General features: G+C 53.0%; 1 protein-coding gene across 1 annotated transcript; it reads left to right on the top strand.

Moving 5' to 3' along the window:
- The first annotated feature begins 116 nt into the window (after nt 1-116).
- On the top strand, nt 117-14,697 carry LOC135449445 (erlin-1-like). The gene is given in 13 exon segments (XM_064716466.1): nt 117-174; nt 1,166-1,320; nt 2,461-2,542; nt 2,892-2,938; nt 6,275-6,336; nt 7,552-7,677; nt 8,559-8,632; nt 9,053-9,111; nt 9,975-10,066; nt 10,540-10,629; nt 10,866-10,945; nt 11,719-11,862; nt 11,864-14,697. Coding segments are annotated over 12 exon segments (1,020 nt in total). The 5' UTR covers nt 117-174; nt 1,166-1,207; the 3' UTR covers nt 11,915-14,697.
- Nucleotides 14,698-15,339: the final 642 nt, after the last annotated feature.

Below are 15,339 nucleotides of genomic sequence, written 5' to 3'. Positions count from 1 at the left end.
TGAGGCCTGCTCGCTGCCGCGCCGCCATTGCCGGCACGCCGTTGCCTGGCAACCCGGGGGTGGGGTGACGTCATCGCTCCGCGCCGACGTGGCGCGCCCATGGTGCCGCGCGCCGGCGCGCGTGCGCGGCGGGGGTGGGAGCGCGGCCTCGGCAGCACGTGGGGAACGGGACAGGTACGGAACAGGGAACGGGATAAGGGATCGGGATAAAGGTAGGGGATAAAGGAACGGGACAGGGATCGGGACAACGGGACGTATACGGGACTGGGAACGGGATAAAAGAATGGGATCGGGATAAAGGGACAGGGATCGGGATAAAGGAACGGGACAGGGAACGGGATTGGGCTAAAGGGACGGGATTGGGGCAGGGATCGGGATAAGGGTATGGAGTAAAGGAACGGGACAGGTACGGGACAGGGAACGTAATTAAGGAACGGGATTGGGATTGGAGTAAAGGAAAGGGATCGGGGTAAAGGAACGGGATTGGGATTGGGATAAAGGAATGGGACAGGTACGAGACAGGGATTGGGATAAAGGACTGGAATAAAGGAACGAGACAGGGATTGGGATAAAGAAACGGGGCAGGGATTAGGATAAACGATAGGGACTGGTACAGGACAGGGATTGTGATAAAGGCTGGGAGGAGCTGCGAGACAGGTGTGGGGCAAGAATTGTGCTAAAGAATAGAGTCTGAGGTAGGAATTGAAATAGCTGTGGAGTAAGGACAGCTACGGGACGGGGTAGGGCTGGGGGGAGGTGCGGGATAGGGATAGGGGCGGGACAGGGCAGCACGGGGCCGGGCCGGGGGCAGTCCCTGTCCCGCCTGTGGCGGGTGTGTCCCGCTGCCGGGGCGGTGCTGACACTGTTACCGTGCAGGCCCTGTCCGTGTCCGGTGTGTGTGTAGCGGGTGTGTGTCCGTTGTTGCCGTGCAGCGCCCTGTCCCTGTCCGGTGTGTGTGTAGCGGGTGTGTGTCCGTTGTTGCCGTGCAGGGCCCTGTGCCTGTCCCTGTCCGGTGTGTGTGTAGCGGGTGTGTGTCCGTTGTTGCCGTGCAGGCCCTGTCCCTGTCCGGTGTGTGTGTAACGGGTGTGTGTCCGTTGTTGCCGTGCAGGGCCCTGTCCCTGTCCGGTGTGTGTGTAACGGGTGTGTTTCCGTTGTTGCCGTGCAGGGCCGGGCCCGCGGCGCCCCCGGGCCGGGAGGGGATGCGAGCATGGCCATGGCCCAGGCCGGGGCCGCGGCCGCCGCCGCCTCCGGGCTCCTGGTCTTCCTGCTCTACTCCGCCATCCACAGGGTCGAGGAGGGACACCTGGCCGTGTACTACAGGTACGGAGCCCCTCCTGGGCTGGCATCCATCCCTGGCACCCATCCCTGCCCCCGGCACTGCTCTGTCCTCTGCTCCCCTCCGGTTTCCCCGTGTGTGGGCAGCCCTGGCTGCTCCTGCTCCGTTCACCCTTGGGTCTCTGAGCTGCTTCTCCTGCCTCTCATTCCCCCCTGCCCTTGTCACAAACTGATTCCAGAGTTCTGGGTCTGTCCTGCCTGCTGGCATCTGCTGGTCTCTCACCTTTGTCCCAAACTGTCACCCAGGCCAGAACTCTCAGTGTTGGTGCCTTGGAATGTTTTCCCTGCCCTTCCCACTCGGCACGCAAAAAAATTAGAAAGTAAAAATGTTCTTTATGGAATAAAGCACAATAAATTCTGGAAAGACCCTTGGTCGGATTGCTTTATCTGTAAAGACCTAGAGACTGTGCCACTCAAGGAAAAAAAATGAGTACAGAGGTTGCAGTTTTATTGTTAGCTTGTGTAGAACTGTATTTTACTTAAGACAAATTTCAACTTTGTGCAGTGAGGGGGAACTGAACAAAAGCAGCCAATTTAATGTGCACACCAACAGCATCCATAGAGGAGAAGAGAAAAAACTGAGGGCTAAAGGAAAGAGCACTCTGCAAAATGTGCAGCACTTTGGGAGACTGCACTGTTCTGGGGAGGGGGTGACACCTCTGCCAGCTTTTGCTTCAAAGAGTTGACCAGGACTGCTAAGAGACCCCAAATGTCCCCAGTTCCCTTTAACCACAATCCTGCTGGGCATTAACACCCCAGGGGGGTTTTCTCTGTGCTCTGGGCGAGGGGCTGTGCCAAAACCCAAACTGGCAGCATCGCATCCACGGCTGGATTTTTCCATGGTTACCAGAGAACTATTTAGAGGAGAAATCCATGTTCTTGCAGCTCTGTGCAGTGTTGCAGTGCCGGGAGGGTTTAGCAGTAGCTGCCTGCTCCAAGAGTTAAAGCTTCGTGCAGAGTTGCAGCAGGCAGAGATCGGGTGCACTCAGCCCTTTGCTGGGGAATTGCTGGCGAATCCAGGGCACTGATGCAATCCTCTGTGACCCCTGGCAGTTTGAGCTGGCCCTCCAAGCCAGCCCTTGCTGTTTGCCCCCTTCCTTGAGGCTTTTTCCTCCCTCTCCTCAGGGGTGGAGCGTTGCTGACCAGCCCCAGCGGCCCTGGCTACCACATCATGCTCCCCTTCATCACCACCTTCAAATCCGTGCAGGTCAGTGCCCTCTCCCTCCCCTGGGGAGCCAGGACTTGTCCTCCTGGAAGCTCTCCCCACCCACCATGTGTGTGTGTGTGTGTGTATGTGTGTGGCACTGCTGGGGCTGGCAGTGTCCTGCTCAGGGGGACAGTCCATGTTTGTGGCTGTCACTGTTTCCTGGCATTCCAAAACAGGGAAACAGGCACAGCTGCCTGTGCATCCCCCAAAGGGCTGGGGAGGAGAAGCTTTGCCTTCTGCCCACACCTGGAGCCATCACCAAGGAGGCACAGGACACAATTTTGGCTTTGTGGGAGTCTGGGCCTCCCTGGGAATCACATTTGTGAGTGCTGCTGTGTTTGTGTTGCAGACCACGCTGCAGACTGATGAAGTGAAGAATGTGCCTTGTGGGACAAGGTATGGCTTCCACTTGGATTTCTTCTAGATGCACTCCCTGGGGTCATTTGCAAGGCTGGGACATTGGGATTTGGAAGTAAAAGCACCTGCCATAAAATTAATCCCAAAGGTACACAGTGTAACAGAACAGGAGGGAACACTGGCTCTTGCTGGAGCTGCTGTTCAGAGGATATTTGCATTTATTGTGATGTTATCTTGAATTTTCCTGGGCTTCTCCCCTCAGTTACTCTGACACCCTGTTACTTGTGCAGTGAGGGATGTTTGCATTTATTGTGATGTTATCTTGAATTTTTCTGGGCTTCTCCCCTCAGTTATTCTGACACCCCTTTGCTTTTTCTTTGCTGTGCCCTGGTTATTTCCACTCTGGGTCTTGTGGCTGATACAGGTGCTGGCCCCAGCAATGGGCAGAAGGAAGCTGGGAGTGGGAATCCTCCTGGTGGGAGTGAGTTCATTTCCAGATGAAATTCCTGCTGCATAATCAGGCTGATTCTTCTGTCAGCACAGACCTGCTTGAGTTGTAGCAAGCAGGAGGAGAGGGCTGGTTACACATCCTGTTGGGTTACAGGTCTGAGTTGGGTAACAGATCCTGTTGTGTTGGTTCATCCACAAGTTAAAGTGATGACTCGTAAGGATAAAAAAAATTACCAAAAACCATGATTATTATCCTTGTCTTACACATTCAGGGTCCTCAACAAAATTTCTGTTTAAAAAATTAAATCGATGGTAGCTGGAGTGGTGGCACACAGTGATCACATTGAAGTTAAAAGGTGAATGTTAGTGGCAGTGTTAATAAAACAGAGTTAATTTTGATCAGGTTTAACCCATATTAACTTGCTTGGAGTTGTTCAGCATCAGACATCGTTTGGGCTTAAATATTACCATAACAGTCTTGTGGTTTTAATTTTAGATCCTAAAGGAGTAACTGAAGGTTTTTCAGGAGTATCTGTAAATAATGTTAGTGTTCAGTGCTGCAGCTTTCACAGAATCCCAGAATGGTTTGGGTAGGAAAGGACCTTAAAGCCCATCCAGTGCCACCGCTACCATGGGCAGGGACACCTTCGACTGTCCCAGGCTGCTCCAAACCTGGCCTTGGGCATGCCAGGGATCCAGGGGCAGCCACAGCTGTGCCAGGGCCTGCCCACCCTCACAGGGAACAATTCTTTCCTTACATCTCACCTAAATTTCTCCTCTGTCAGTCTGAACCCATTCCCCCTTGTCCTGTCACTTCAGGGCCTTGTCCAGAGTCCTTTTGTGGTGAGGTAAACAAGATCAAAATGTCAAAGGTTGAGGCCAAAGCCAGCCTCAACCATTCTGTGCTTCTGTGATTTAGGAGTTGGAAATGAAGCTCCTGTTGAATTTCAGTGTTGTTGGTTCAGTTGTGCAATGCAGGTGGTTGGGAAGGTGCAGGCAGTAAAAATGGGCTTTACAGCAGCAGACAGCTGGTGAAAGCAGCTCTCAGTTAATGATTGAATTCACCCTGACCAAAGGTCCCAGCAGCCCTGCCCACTGCCCAGGTGGTGCTGCAGGAGCCTTTCAGTGGCTGCATTTGGGATCCAAAGTCTGTGGCTGCTCGCTGCCCAAGCTTTGCATCCACATTTCCATGGTAAAACATGAGCTTATAAATAACAACTGGAGCACACCTGCACTGCCACTGTCCCAGTTCAAAGTCTGCTACCAGAATAGAGCCCAAACAGTTTCAGGTTTTGTGTTTACATATCAAACCACCACATTTTAAAGGCTGGCTTTCTCTTTATGTTCCTGTTCCCTGTGTCCTTATCTATATCTGGAAGCTTCTGAGTGTCTGTGTGGGTGTCCCATCCCCAGTTTTTTTTTTGCCTTACCTGTCTTGTTTGTACCGGGCAACATTCAGTGAACGCATTAAATAGAGATTTTAAACCCTGAGCTGGATCCTGAATTGTGTGAGGATTTCCAGAGTCTTCCTGCTACCTGTGTCCCAGGACTGATAAAATGCACTTATCCCCCAGCACACCACATAAACACTTATGAATTATTGATGATAATGGAATAACAGTGGGTGATATCCCATTTACTGTCCCTCAGCAGGGTTGCTGTGGAAGGTGGTGGCAGAGTCAGGCAGCCCTCACAGCTCTGAGGTGCCATTTCAGACCCTTCCCTGCCAGGGAGGTGATGCAGACACTCTCCTTTTCTTTCTGACATCCCTTTAAAATCAAAATGCTGGATTTGCAGCAGATCAGGGCCGTCCATCACCAGTGATTTTAGCTCATGGTTGGCCTGAAGCAGGTTTGGAGCAAGGACAGGCTGGGCTTGGGAGGCCTTTTCCAAAAGAACACAGACACAGGCAAGTTCAGGTTGTTTTTTATTTCCTGCAGAGCTGGCTTTGAGCTGTCAGAGATCAAGATCTGCAAAATAAGAAAAGGAGTTTGTCGTGGGGGATCTGTTTGAGTTAAAACATCCCAGAGACAGAGTTTGGGAATGTGGGAGTTGCAGTGCCAGGAATGAGCTGTCTCTAAACAGTTCCTGCTGAAGCTTCTGCTCTGTGATGTGCCTTTGTCCCAAGGACATCATAGCAGGAGTATTCTGCTTTAAAATTAGGCTCTCAAGAGACTTAGAGCTGCTAAAAGTTAAGGGGTTTTTTTTCTTCCCTGTAGAGTTTGTGGTTTTCTGTGGTGTTACAGGTACCCAGGGGTGGGCATGGCTTTCTGAAAGCCACAGCAAGAGCAGAGGCTGGGGACAAGCCTGGCCTCTGATTCCCCCTTTCCTGCCAATCCTTTTTTGGGGAGAGGATTGCCTGCAGGCTGCCTCTGCTGAGGTTCTTGTGGTGTTCCTGGAGAGCTCCAGTGGATTGAAGTCTTCCATGTGCTTTGTTCCTTCCTTTCTCCTGGGCCTTGCCAAGCTCCTGCTGCAGTTAGTGATTGTGGATTAAACTCAGGGCTTTTTCTGTTTGCCATGTGTTGCTGCCCAGAAGAGCTGAGGTGTGTCTGCATTTGGTGGCAGGTGTCACCTGCTGTCCTTGCTGCCTTCCCCTGTGCTTTCCTGAGAGCTGCAGGGGACATTCCTGACCAGAAAAGCTTTCCTTTGGCTGGTTGAGTAGGAAATCAGAAATGGGAAAGAAAGTGCTTTGCAGGTTTGCTGGATTTATGCAGAGAGAAGGACTGGGATTCACTGGTGTCTCATTGCAAAATGCTCAGAATATTGTAAAATAGGGATAAAGATGCTTTTGCTTTAAATCTGTTAGAAGAGGGATGAAGATGCCTTTGCTTTAAGTCTGTTAAAATAGAGATAAAGATGCCTTTGTTTTAAATCTGTTAACTGTTAGCAGCTGCAGTGTGGCTGATGAGTCTCTTTCCCTTGCAGTGGTGGTGTTATGATCTACATTGACCGAATAGAAGTTGTGAACAAGCTGGCCCCATATGCAGGTATTTGGTATTTCCAGCCTGGTTCCTGTGACTGTGTTCACTCATCCTGGGGCAGCTCTGGCTTGGTTTGCAGGACTTGCCTTTTCCATGCCAGCAGAACTTCCCTCTGTTTCCATTTCTTGTTACCCTTATGGCTCCTGGTCCTGTAGTGTTGGTCCCAGGTGCTTCAGCTCAGCTCAGAGAAAATTGCAGAGGCAGAACCCTTGTAGGAGCCTCCTGCCTCCTTATTTCACCACCCCAAAGACACAGACAGCTTGTTTTGTTCAGCAGCACAGCTTAATGCAAAACTGCAGCACTGCTGAGGCACTGGAGGGTGAATTCCTGGTGTAACTCATAGAGTCATGGAGGGGTTTGGGCTGAAAGGGACCTTAAAGCTTAGCCCATCCCATCCCCTGCCATGGCAGGGACACCTTCCACTGTCCCAGGCTGCTCCAAACCTCATCCAGCCTGGCCTTGGGCACTGCCAGGGATCCAGGGGCAGCCACAGCTGCTCTGGGCACCCTGTGCCAGGGCCTGCCCTCCCTCCCAGCCAAGAATTTCTTCCATTTATCCCACCTAAATTTCCCCTCTGTCAGTCTGAACCCATTCCCTGTGTCCTGTCCCTCCAGTTCCTGTTGCAGGGTCCCTCTCCAGCTCCCCTGTGTCCCTTCAGGCCCTGGAAGGAGCTGTGAGGTCTCCACACACCCTTCCCTTCTCCAGGCTGAGCATTCCCAGCTCTCCCAGCCTGGATCCACAGGGAAGATGCTCCAGATCCCTCAGCAACTCCATGGCCTCCTCTGGACCTGCTCCAACACTTCCAATGTCCTTCTCATGTGCTGGGGGACAGGCCAGAACTGTGCCCAGGGTTCCAGGTGGGGCCTCAGCAGGAGCAGAGGGAGAGAATCCCCTCCCTTGACCATGTTCCTTTTGGTGCAGGATCTGCTTGGCTTAATAATGGGAGTGATCCTTGTTTTCCCTTTCCAGCAGTACCTGTGCATGCAGGTCCTGGTGAGGCTTTGCTGTTCCATTTGTTTATGCAGATAGTAAAACAGGACCAGGCAGTACATCCTGCCATGGCTGCTCCTTGAGGTTGTGTAATCCCAGCAGCACCTGCCAGCAGGGCAGGGCAGCTGGGGCTTTGGCTACCCTGGAAAAGCCCTGTCCCAGTGCTGCACTGCTTCCCTGACACCCTGACAGGGGCCAGGGCTGAGCTCTGGTGTTCTCTCCCTTCCCCAGTGTACGACATCGTCAGGAATTACACCGCTGACTACGACAAGACCTTGATCTTCAACAAAATCCACCACGAGCTGAACCAGTTCTGCAGTGCCCACACCCTGCAGGAGGTGTACATTGAGCTCTTTGGTGAGTGCATCCTCTGGAATATTCCTGGAATATCTTCCAGCCAGCCCTTTGCACCACACTGCCCCTGTGCTGGAGTTGCAGTGTAGATCCAGCTCCTTTTACATCCATCTGCCACTTCCCCTGTAATTCCAGTGACTCAGGTGTCTCTGTCTTTCCCCATCTGCATGTGGGAATTTGATTTGAGTCTTTTTCCACCTTTTTTTCAGCAGAGCCCCTCTGTTCTTGTGTGTGCAATGATGCCTGTGGCCTTCACTGTGACAGTGGATTTGTCTTGTTCTGCTTCTGCTTTTAATCCCCTGCTGAATTCTGTTGTTGAATTCACTTTTGTACTTTCACAGCTTCCTCCTGGCTGTCTCCAACAAGTGAGGGCTGGAAGGTTTTCACAGGGAAGTAGCAGTGCTTCAGGAATTAGCACAGGGCATTCTCTCCTTGGTGGACCTGTGCCCCAAACCCAAAGACAGAACAGGTTCTGTTCCTTCCTGAGTGGCTGAGCAGGGGAAAAATGGCTTGTGGCAGGTAAAAGGTTGTCAGAATTTTAATATTAATGTACTCCCAAGTCCAGGTGCTGAGAAAGGATGGACTTCTACCACAGGCTCTGAGCATTCTGTCTTGCTGAGATGCTGAAAGCCACTTGCACTTAGTTCAGATAACACAAATCCATCAACAGCTGAACTTTTCTAGTCATCAGCCCCTGAGTCTCCTTTTGGGAATGTTTTTCAGGGGGCATAGGAAGGGAAACAATGTGCTGAATGTCTCAGCAAGCATCCTTATCTCACACTCTAGAGTTACCTGCTCTTCAGGGCCTGCTGGCTCTTTGCCACACAAGCTGTGGGGGAAAACATGATAAACCAACTGCTCTCTCTTTTGTCCTCCAAACACAGATCAGATAGATGAGAACTTGAAGTTGGCCCTGCAGAAGGACCTCAATGTCATGGCACCAGGTCTCACCATCCAGGTGGGTTGTGGTCTCTCAATAATGATTTTAAAAGGTGGAGAAAGACTTTTTGCCAAAGCCTGCAGTGACAGGACAAGGGACAGCAGTTTTAAAGTGAAAGATGAATGTTTTATGCTAAGGGTGGTGAGGCCCTGGCACAGGGAGCCCAGAGAAGCTGCCCCTGGATCCCTGGAAGTGTCCAAGGCCAGCTTGGATGGGGCTTGGAGCCTCTGTCCTTGGTGGGAGTGTGGGATGGGATGGATGAGAAGAAATGGAAATGTGGGACACCTCTGGGAGAGTGACCATGCTCAGCTGTGTTCCCAGGAGGATTAGGCACCACTGTCCACAGCACTGCAGCTGGTTTTGCAAAGAGATATTTGGTTATTGATGCTGCATCAAGGTGTTTCATTCAAAGTGTGCTCCCTTTCTCTGCTCCCACAGGCCGTGCGTGTCACAAAACCCAAAATTCCAGAGGCCATCCGGAGAAACTTCGAGCTGATGTGAGTAGCTGGGCATAAAATTGCATTAATTACTTCTGGGGGTGCTGCACAGGCACAGTGCTGCTGGAAAGCTCTTCCCTGGTGCTCAGGGAGTGAGAGGTGAGCTCCTGCCAGTGCACTTGTGCCTTCTGTTTTCCATTTCCATGCTGAAATCAGGGCTCAGGGGTCTTGAGCCTTGCCCATAAGCTCCCCTGCAGGATCCCTGGGATGCCTTTGGGCAGAAGGAGATGCTGTTAGGTCTCAACCTTTGGTTGAGCAAGCCCAGCTTTGAGCTCACATTGCCCTGTTCCTCATCCTGAAGGCCTCAGACTGGACTTGCATCCAGATGTGGCCAGATGGAGAGGGGGATGGTCCCTCCTCTGGCCTGTGTGTGTGCTCATACAGCTGCAGACAGAGCAGTCCCCATGGCTGTGAGCAGGGAGCTGGCAGCTGGCTGGCCCCTTGTCCCCAGGGCCTCTCCTGGGATGCAGAGCTGCTCTATCAGCAATTGGAGGGATGGGGGAGACTTTGAGATGGTCAAAGAATCCAAATTTAATGTGAAGTACAACTGCTTATATACTTATTCTAGGAAGATTTGTAATGTTTTACTACAGTAATTGCGTTAATCATCACATAATCAAACCTACACATTTTAAGCATCTCTTGCTTGCAGAAGTCAATGTAATTTTCTTTTTCTGGTAAACCAATCTGAAATTGAATCTTCTTGCAATCTTGATTTAATTCTCAAAGTTCTGTTTGCTCTTGCCAAGGCATTTTGTTTATCACATCTCTTATGCTAATAAGGTCCAAAGTACTCCCAGTTTTGTGTACCCCAGTACTGCTCCTCATTCCCTTTCCCCAGGATAACACTTCTCCCCTTGCAGGGAGGCTGAGAAGACCAAGCTGCTGATTGCAGCCCAGAGGCAGAAGGTGGTGGAGAAGGAGGCCGAGACAGACAGGAAGAAAGCACTCATTGGTAATGTCACCAAGCACAGGCTCAGCCTCCATTCCTGCCTTCCCTGCTCAGCTGGGACAGGACATTGTCTTCTTCCTCACTGGCAGCTCCATGAGGGAGGCTCAGGCAGGCTGCACAAGCAGCTGTTGGAACATCTGGATGAAAATCCCACAGCAGCAGAGCAGGGAGCACCTCTGTCCTGCAGCAGGCATGGAGGGAATCACTCTGCTGGAAAAGCTGCTTGGGCTTGGAGCTCCATGTCCCTGTGCTTGTAGACAGGATCTGAGCTCTGCAGACACCAGAAAACACAACACAATTGTTTTCTTCCTGTAAAGAAAGGCAGAAAACTCTGCTGCTTGGAGCACAGCCTGGCATTGAGTGGGGAGGAGGGAGCAGGGAAGTGTGGCAGAGCCTGCAGCCCGGTGCTGGGGTCAGGCTGCTGGTGCTCAAGGCCTGAGGAGCAGATTTCCCAGCTGGGCCCTTTGTGATTGCAGAGGCAGAGAAGGCTGCTCAGGTGGCCAGGATCCACTACCAGCAGAAGATCATGGAGAAGGAAACGGAGAAGCGAATTTCTGAGATTGAAGGTGAGCACCCTGCTGGGGCTGTGGCAGGTGGAGGAGCCTCAGACCTGCAAAAGTCATTGAGGGTGCAGGGCTGTGCACTGGGATGGTTCCTGCCCCGTGCATGGAGCTCTCCAGGAAGCTGCAGGGCACATGCAAGGCCAGCCAGGCTGTCACAGGCACTCAGCTGGTCCCCGTGGGGTGAGGGCTCAGGTGCTCAGTGCCTTCACTTCCTAATGCTTTCTTTGCTGCTGTGTCAGATGCTGCATTCCTGGCAAGGGAGAAGGCCAAAGCTGATGCTGAGTACTACACTGCTCGGAAGCTGGCTGACTCCAACAAGGTGAGCTCTGGGACGCTGCTCACTCACTCTGGGCAGCACTGGGAGAACACTTATCTGACAGCTCACACCCCATGAGGGATCTCCAGCTGGTCACAGTGACCCTGAGGAAAGTTGTAAAGTCTCTTTTCCCAGCCCGGAGCTTGATGAAAGAGTCAGGGCTCTTCATTTCTCAGTCTCAAGGTTGTTTATTGTATCTTATCTGTAAAATTCTTTCTCCTGTCCTGCTGAGTTCTGCTCAGCACAACAGTCCAGGCACTCTGCCTGCCCTCAGGGCAGTGTTAGCTTTTTATACTAAAAACTACATATACAATATTTACAATTACTTCCCAATACCTATCACCTATATTAGACTGTGAGCTTCTACTCTAAACCAATCTAAAAGTGCCAATATCACAGCAGAAGATGGAGGCCAAGAAGAAGAAAAAGAGCTGGACATGCCCAAATCCCTCCAGCTTGCCCCCCTGAATCCTCATTCTAAAAACCCCAAAATCTACTTTTTCACCCCATGATAAATTCACTGTCATTCTACTTTATTTGTTATGGCTTGCAGATCTTCATCTAAGGTTGGTAACTTGCTCCATGGGTGATAATCAAAACCACACAGGCATTTTTGGGCTCTGTGAGACCCCTGGCAGGGGTCTTGGCTGCTCAGGACAGCCAGAGGGATGTCCTGTGTCCTGACAGCACCCCATGAGGGGCAGCCTGACATGAAACCTAGCACCACAGGGCACAGCAAGTTGTCTCTTAGGGTCTCTGGTGTCTGTTTGTTGCAGCTGAAGCTGACCCCTGAGTACCTGGAGCTGATGAAGTACCAGGCCATCGCTGCCAACAGCAAGCTGTACTTCGGTGACCGCATCCCCGGCGTGTTCCTGGACTCCTGTGCCTTCCAGCAGGCCAGCCTGAGGACTGCCCACCAAAGCAGCCTTCCTGCACAGGAAAGCCCAGAGAGCCCTGGAGAAAGCCCCCTGAGAGGCGAGGAGAGCAGTGGCTGAGGGGGCACGGGGAGCCAGCCCGGTGTAGCTCAGCACGAGCCCGGCTGTGCCCGGGGACGAGGCCCTGTGCCTGGGGTGGATGCAGCCCCTGCCTGCCTGCCTGCACTTCTTGTGTCTATAGGTGGCAGCTGGGCTGATTTTCTTCTAGCAACAGATCACAAGGGCTCTGCCTCTTCTGTTTGTCCCCCTGTGAAATTGGTGCTTCCAAAGGAGGGATAATCCTGTACTAACATACCTATACTGGAATATTAAAGGACAGACAGCAGGAAAGCCTCCCGGGGTAGGTGCAGTTATTTAGCAGGAAGGAGATGTGGCTCTGAGTGCTGTGTTGCTGCACACTGGTCATTGCTCAGCACTCCTGGCTGAGTGAAGAGGAGGTTCCCCTCGTCCTGCTGCTGAAGCTTTGCTTGGTGAAGGTTTCTGCTGACGCTGACTCGCTCTCCTCAAGGACTCCAGTGGAGTGGACTCTCCTTGGCCAGAGTGGTTTGCTGTGGAATAGGTTTGGGAGTAGGATCTGCACAGCCATGATATTCCTGCAGACAGCAGTGCTAGATAATGACTTGGAGGAAGCAACCTCTGAAGGGATTCTGTGACCCCTCTCTGCAAGCAAGAGCCTTGGGACTGACTGTGGTGCTCCCACTGGGTGGCTGAGTCTCATTGCCTCCTAAAGCAGATTTTTCAGGAGCACCTCGGAGCAGCTGGTTGGGAACAGAGCCTGGCAAGTCTTTGCTCAGATTCCAGCCTCCTTGTAAGTCATTCACCAGGGAAAGGGGGTGAATTTCCACTGCTCTGTCGTGCTGGCAAAGTGAAGGGGAAGAGAGGAGTGAAAGGACCCTGCTGTGCAGCAGATCAGATGTTTGACACTTCAGCTGCAGAGTAGGTGAGGCATCTCTGCTCCTTCATGCAAAATCCAGTGCTCCAGGGAGTGGGACCTGCTTTGTGTGTCCTTGAGCAGCCATGGCAAGGAGTGTGTCCCTGTCCTCTCATGCCTGGCCAGGCTTGCTGGCAGATGGATCTTCTGTCCTGGTCTGTGCTGTGATATATCCAACCCTGCTCCTGCCATGGCAGGGTGAGGGAGAGGTGCTTGGGGAGGGGGGAATATGCTGGGACAAACCTGCTTTCTGCTTTCCCTTCTTCCTCCTCTGCTTGTGAGGGTGTGCTTGCTTTTAGGGCCTGCTCCTCCTCCTCGTGCTCTGTGAGGATCTGGGATGCAACACCTGGGGAAGCAGCTGGGGAGAGCTGGAATGCCATCCTCCAGCTGGGAGCACCCAGCACTGCCTGCTGCATGTTCAGAGACCTCTCCCTGTGCCTCCCTCCTGCTGTCCTGTCCCCTCAGAGCAGCCATGCCACCCTTGGAGGGGCTGGTGACACTCTGGCCACTTGACCTGTTGGGATCTTCTGTCCCTGGCTCCATCTGCAGCCTCATGGCAAGGGGAGGGATGTGTTTAACTGCTGCCATGGAGAAACACTGAACCCAAAACAGCTTTGCCTGTGCTGGTGGTGTCCCCAGAGGAGCAGTGCTGTGTCCCCACCCTGTGTGGCTGGACTTCAGGGGTGGCAGAGTCCCCAGTGGCACATGGACAGTCAGTCTCCTGCTGTCCCTGCTCCTGCCCTGGCTGCCCTGCTCCATCTCTGGGCCACAGCAGGGTTGTGATGGCCCTGACCCTTCAGACATAACTGGGACTTCACAGCAGTTCTGGGTGGTCTTTCTTGTTCTCTGTGTGCCTGCAAACTCCCAAGGCTGAGCTGATGCTCTGCTCCAGTATCTCAGCTCCTCTTCCAGCCCAGCCATGGCAGGAGCAGGGCAGAGAGGGGGTGGCAGTGTGTTCTGTAGTGTTTGAAATGTCTCCTGGAAGTGCTGCTTGGCTTGCAGGGTCCCTTTTTTTGCTGTGGGATGGCTTTGAGGAGGCAGTGTAGTCTCATCTGTGCCCTGGCACCTCCTCAGTGTTGCAGCAGGCCCTTGGCACAGAGCTCCCTCACCCCAGCAATGCTTTGGTTGGATTTTGGGATGAGGGCTGGCTTTATAGGCTAGAAGCACTGCTGGAGGGAATGCTGGCAGGAATGTGGTGTTCATGATTTCCTCCATGTGTTACTGGGGCTGGGCACTCTGGGCATCAGGAATGGCTGGGCAGAGGAGGTTCTGCCAGCCTGGAGTGACAAGGGCAGAGGGGCACTGCTGGCAGCGATACCCAGGCAGTTCCCAGCTCTCCTGCAGTGATCAGAGCACGATGTCCATGCAGGAAGCAGGAAAGCCTGCCAGGCCAGGGCAGGAGGAGCTGCTTCCCTTTGGATCCGAGCCTGGCTGTGCCTCCCTGTGCCGTGACTTTGCCTTGGGTGGCTGTCACTGGCTCAGTGTCCCTCTGTGTGCATCTCCCATCTCCCCACATGGCCTGAGGGACCCCAGGGGATGCCCCCATGTCCCAGCTCCTGCAGCAGCATGTGTGATGCCCAGTGCCTTCTGCAGCAGCCTCCCCCTCCCTGCCCTGCTTCCCCAGCCCCAGCGTGTGGCCACGGCTTTGTCACCCTGGCGTGGGCTGTGCTGCCCTCTGAGCCCCAGCTGTGAGCAGGGACGTGGCTGCAGCCAGGATTTTGGGATGGAACTGGCTTTTCTCTCCGCTCCCATGGCCCGTGTGGGCCTGTGACTAAAGGGGTCTGTCCCTGGATGCACATCTCCCTGAGGAAACACGATACATCCGGTCAGGTTTACATTCACAGTTCAGTTCTTTTGATAAAGCAGAATAAAATTATTTTGTTACCATTTTTTTGGGATGGTTTTATGTGTCTTAGGGCTGGTGGCACATGAAGTGGGGATCCCCTCTATCTGTGCCCCTGCAGCAGCAGTGCATGGTGTGGATGTCCTCAGCTGCAGTGGGTGCCACCCTGGGAGCCTGTGCCCAAAGCCAGGACAGCCAGGATGGTGCTGAGCATGAGGGGACTCCCTGCAGCATCCTGGGGCAGCCTGGCTCTGCCTGCCTGGCAAAACGTGCTGCAGTTTGTCCCCTGTGGCTCTGGCACTGGAGTGGGGAGTTCAGCTCCACCCTTTCCCCATTCCATGATCCCTGCACAGCTCCCTGCCTGCTGCCACCCTGCTGTGCCCTCCTGCCCACACACACACCATGACACCTCTTCCTTCAGTCTTTATTGGTATAAAAGCCTTGAACCTAAATTATATCAAAAATGGGAGGCCTGGTTTTACAGCAAGTGGCTCAAAATGGTCACATGAGGGTCATAAATAAATGGCTGCGGTAAAACGGCTCCCAGGGAATTCCCTTTTGAACCCTTAAGGAATAACTCCAGAGATAAAGGCCCCGTGGGGAGGCCAAGCCCAGCTTGGACCTGGGTGACATCCCCCAGTGTGATGTCCCCACAGAGCCAGGGCAGGTCCCCACGGAGCCGTGCTCT

This window comes from Zonotrichia leucophrys, chromosome 6 (assembly GCF_028769735.1).
Source record: "Zonotrichia leucophrys gambelii isolate GWCS_2022_RI chromosome 6, RI_Zleu_2.0, whole genome shotgun sequence".
Lineage (NCBI taxonomy): Eukaryota > Metazoa > Chordata > Aves > Passeriformes > Passerellidae > Zonotrichia > Zonotrichia leucophrys.
Note: the sequence above shows the minus strand (reverse complement) of the source record. Positions and strands in the feature narration are given on the sequence as shown.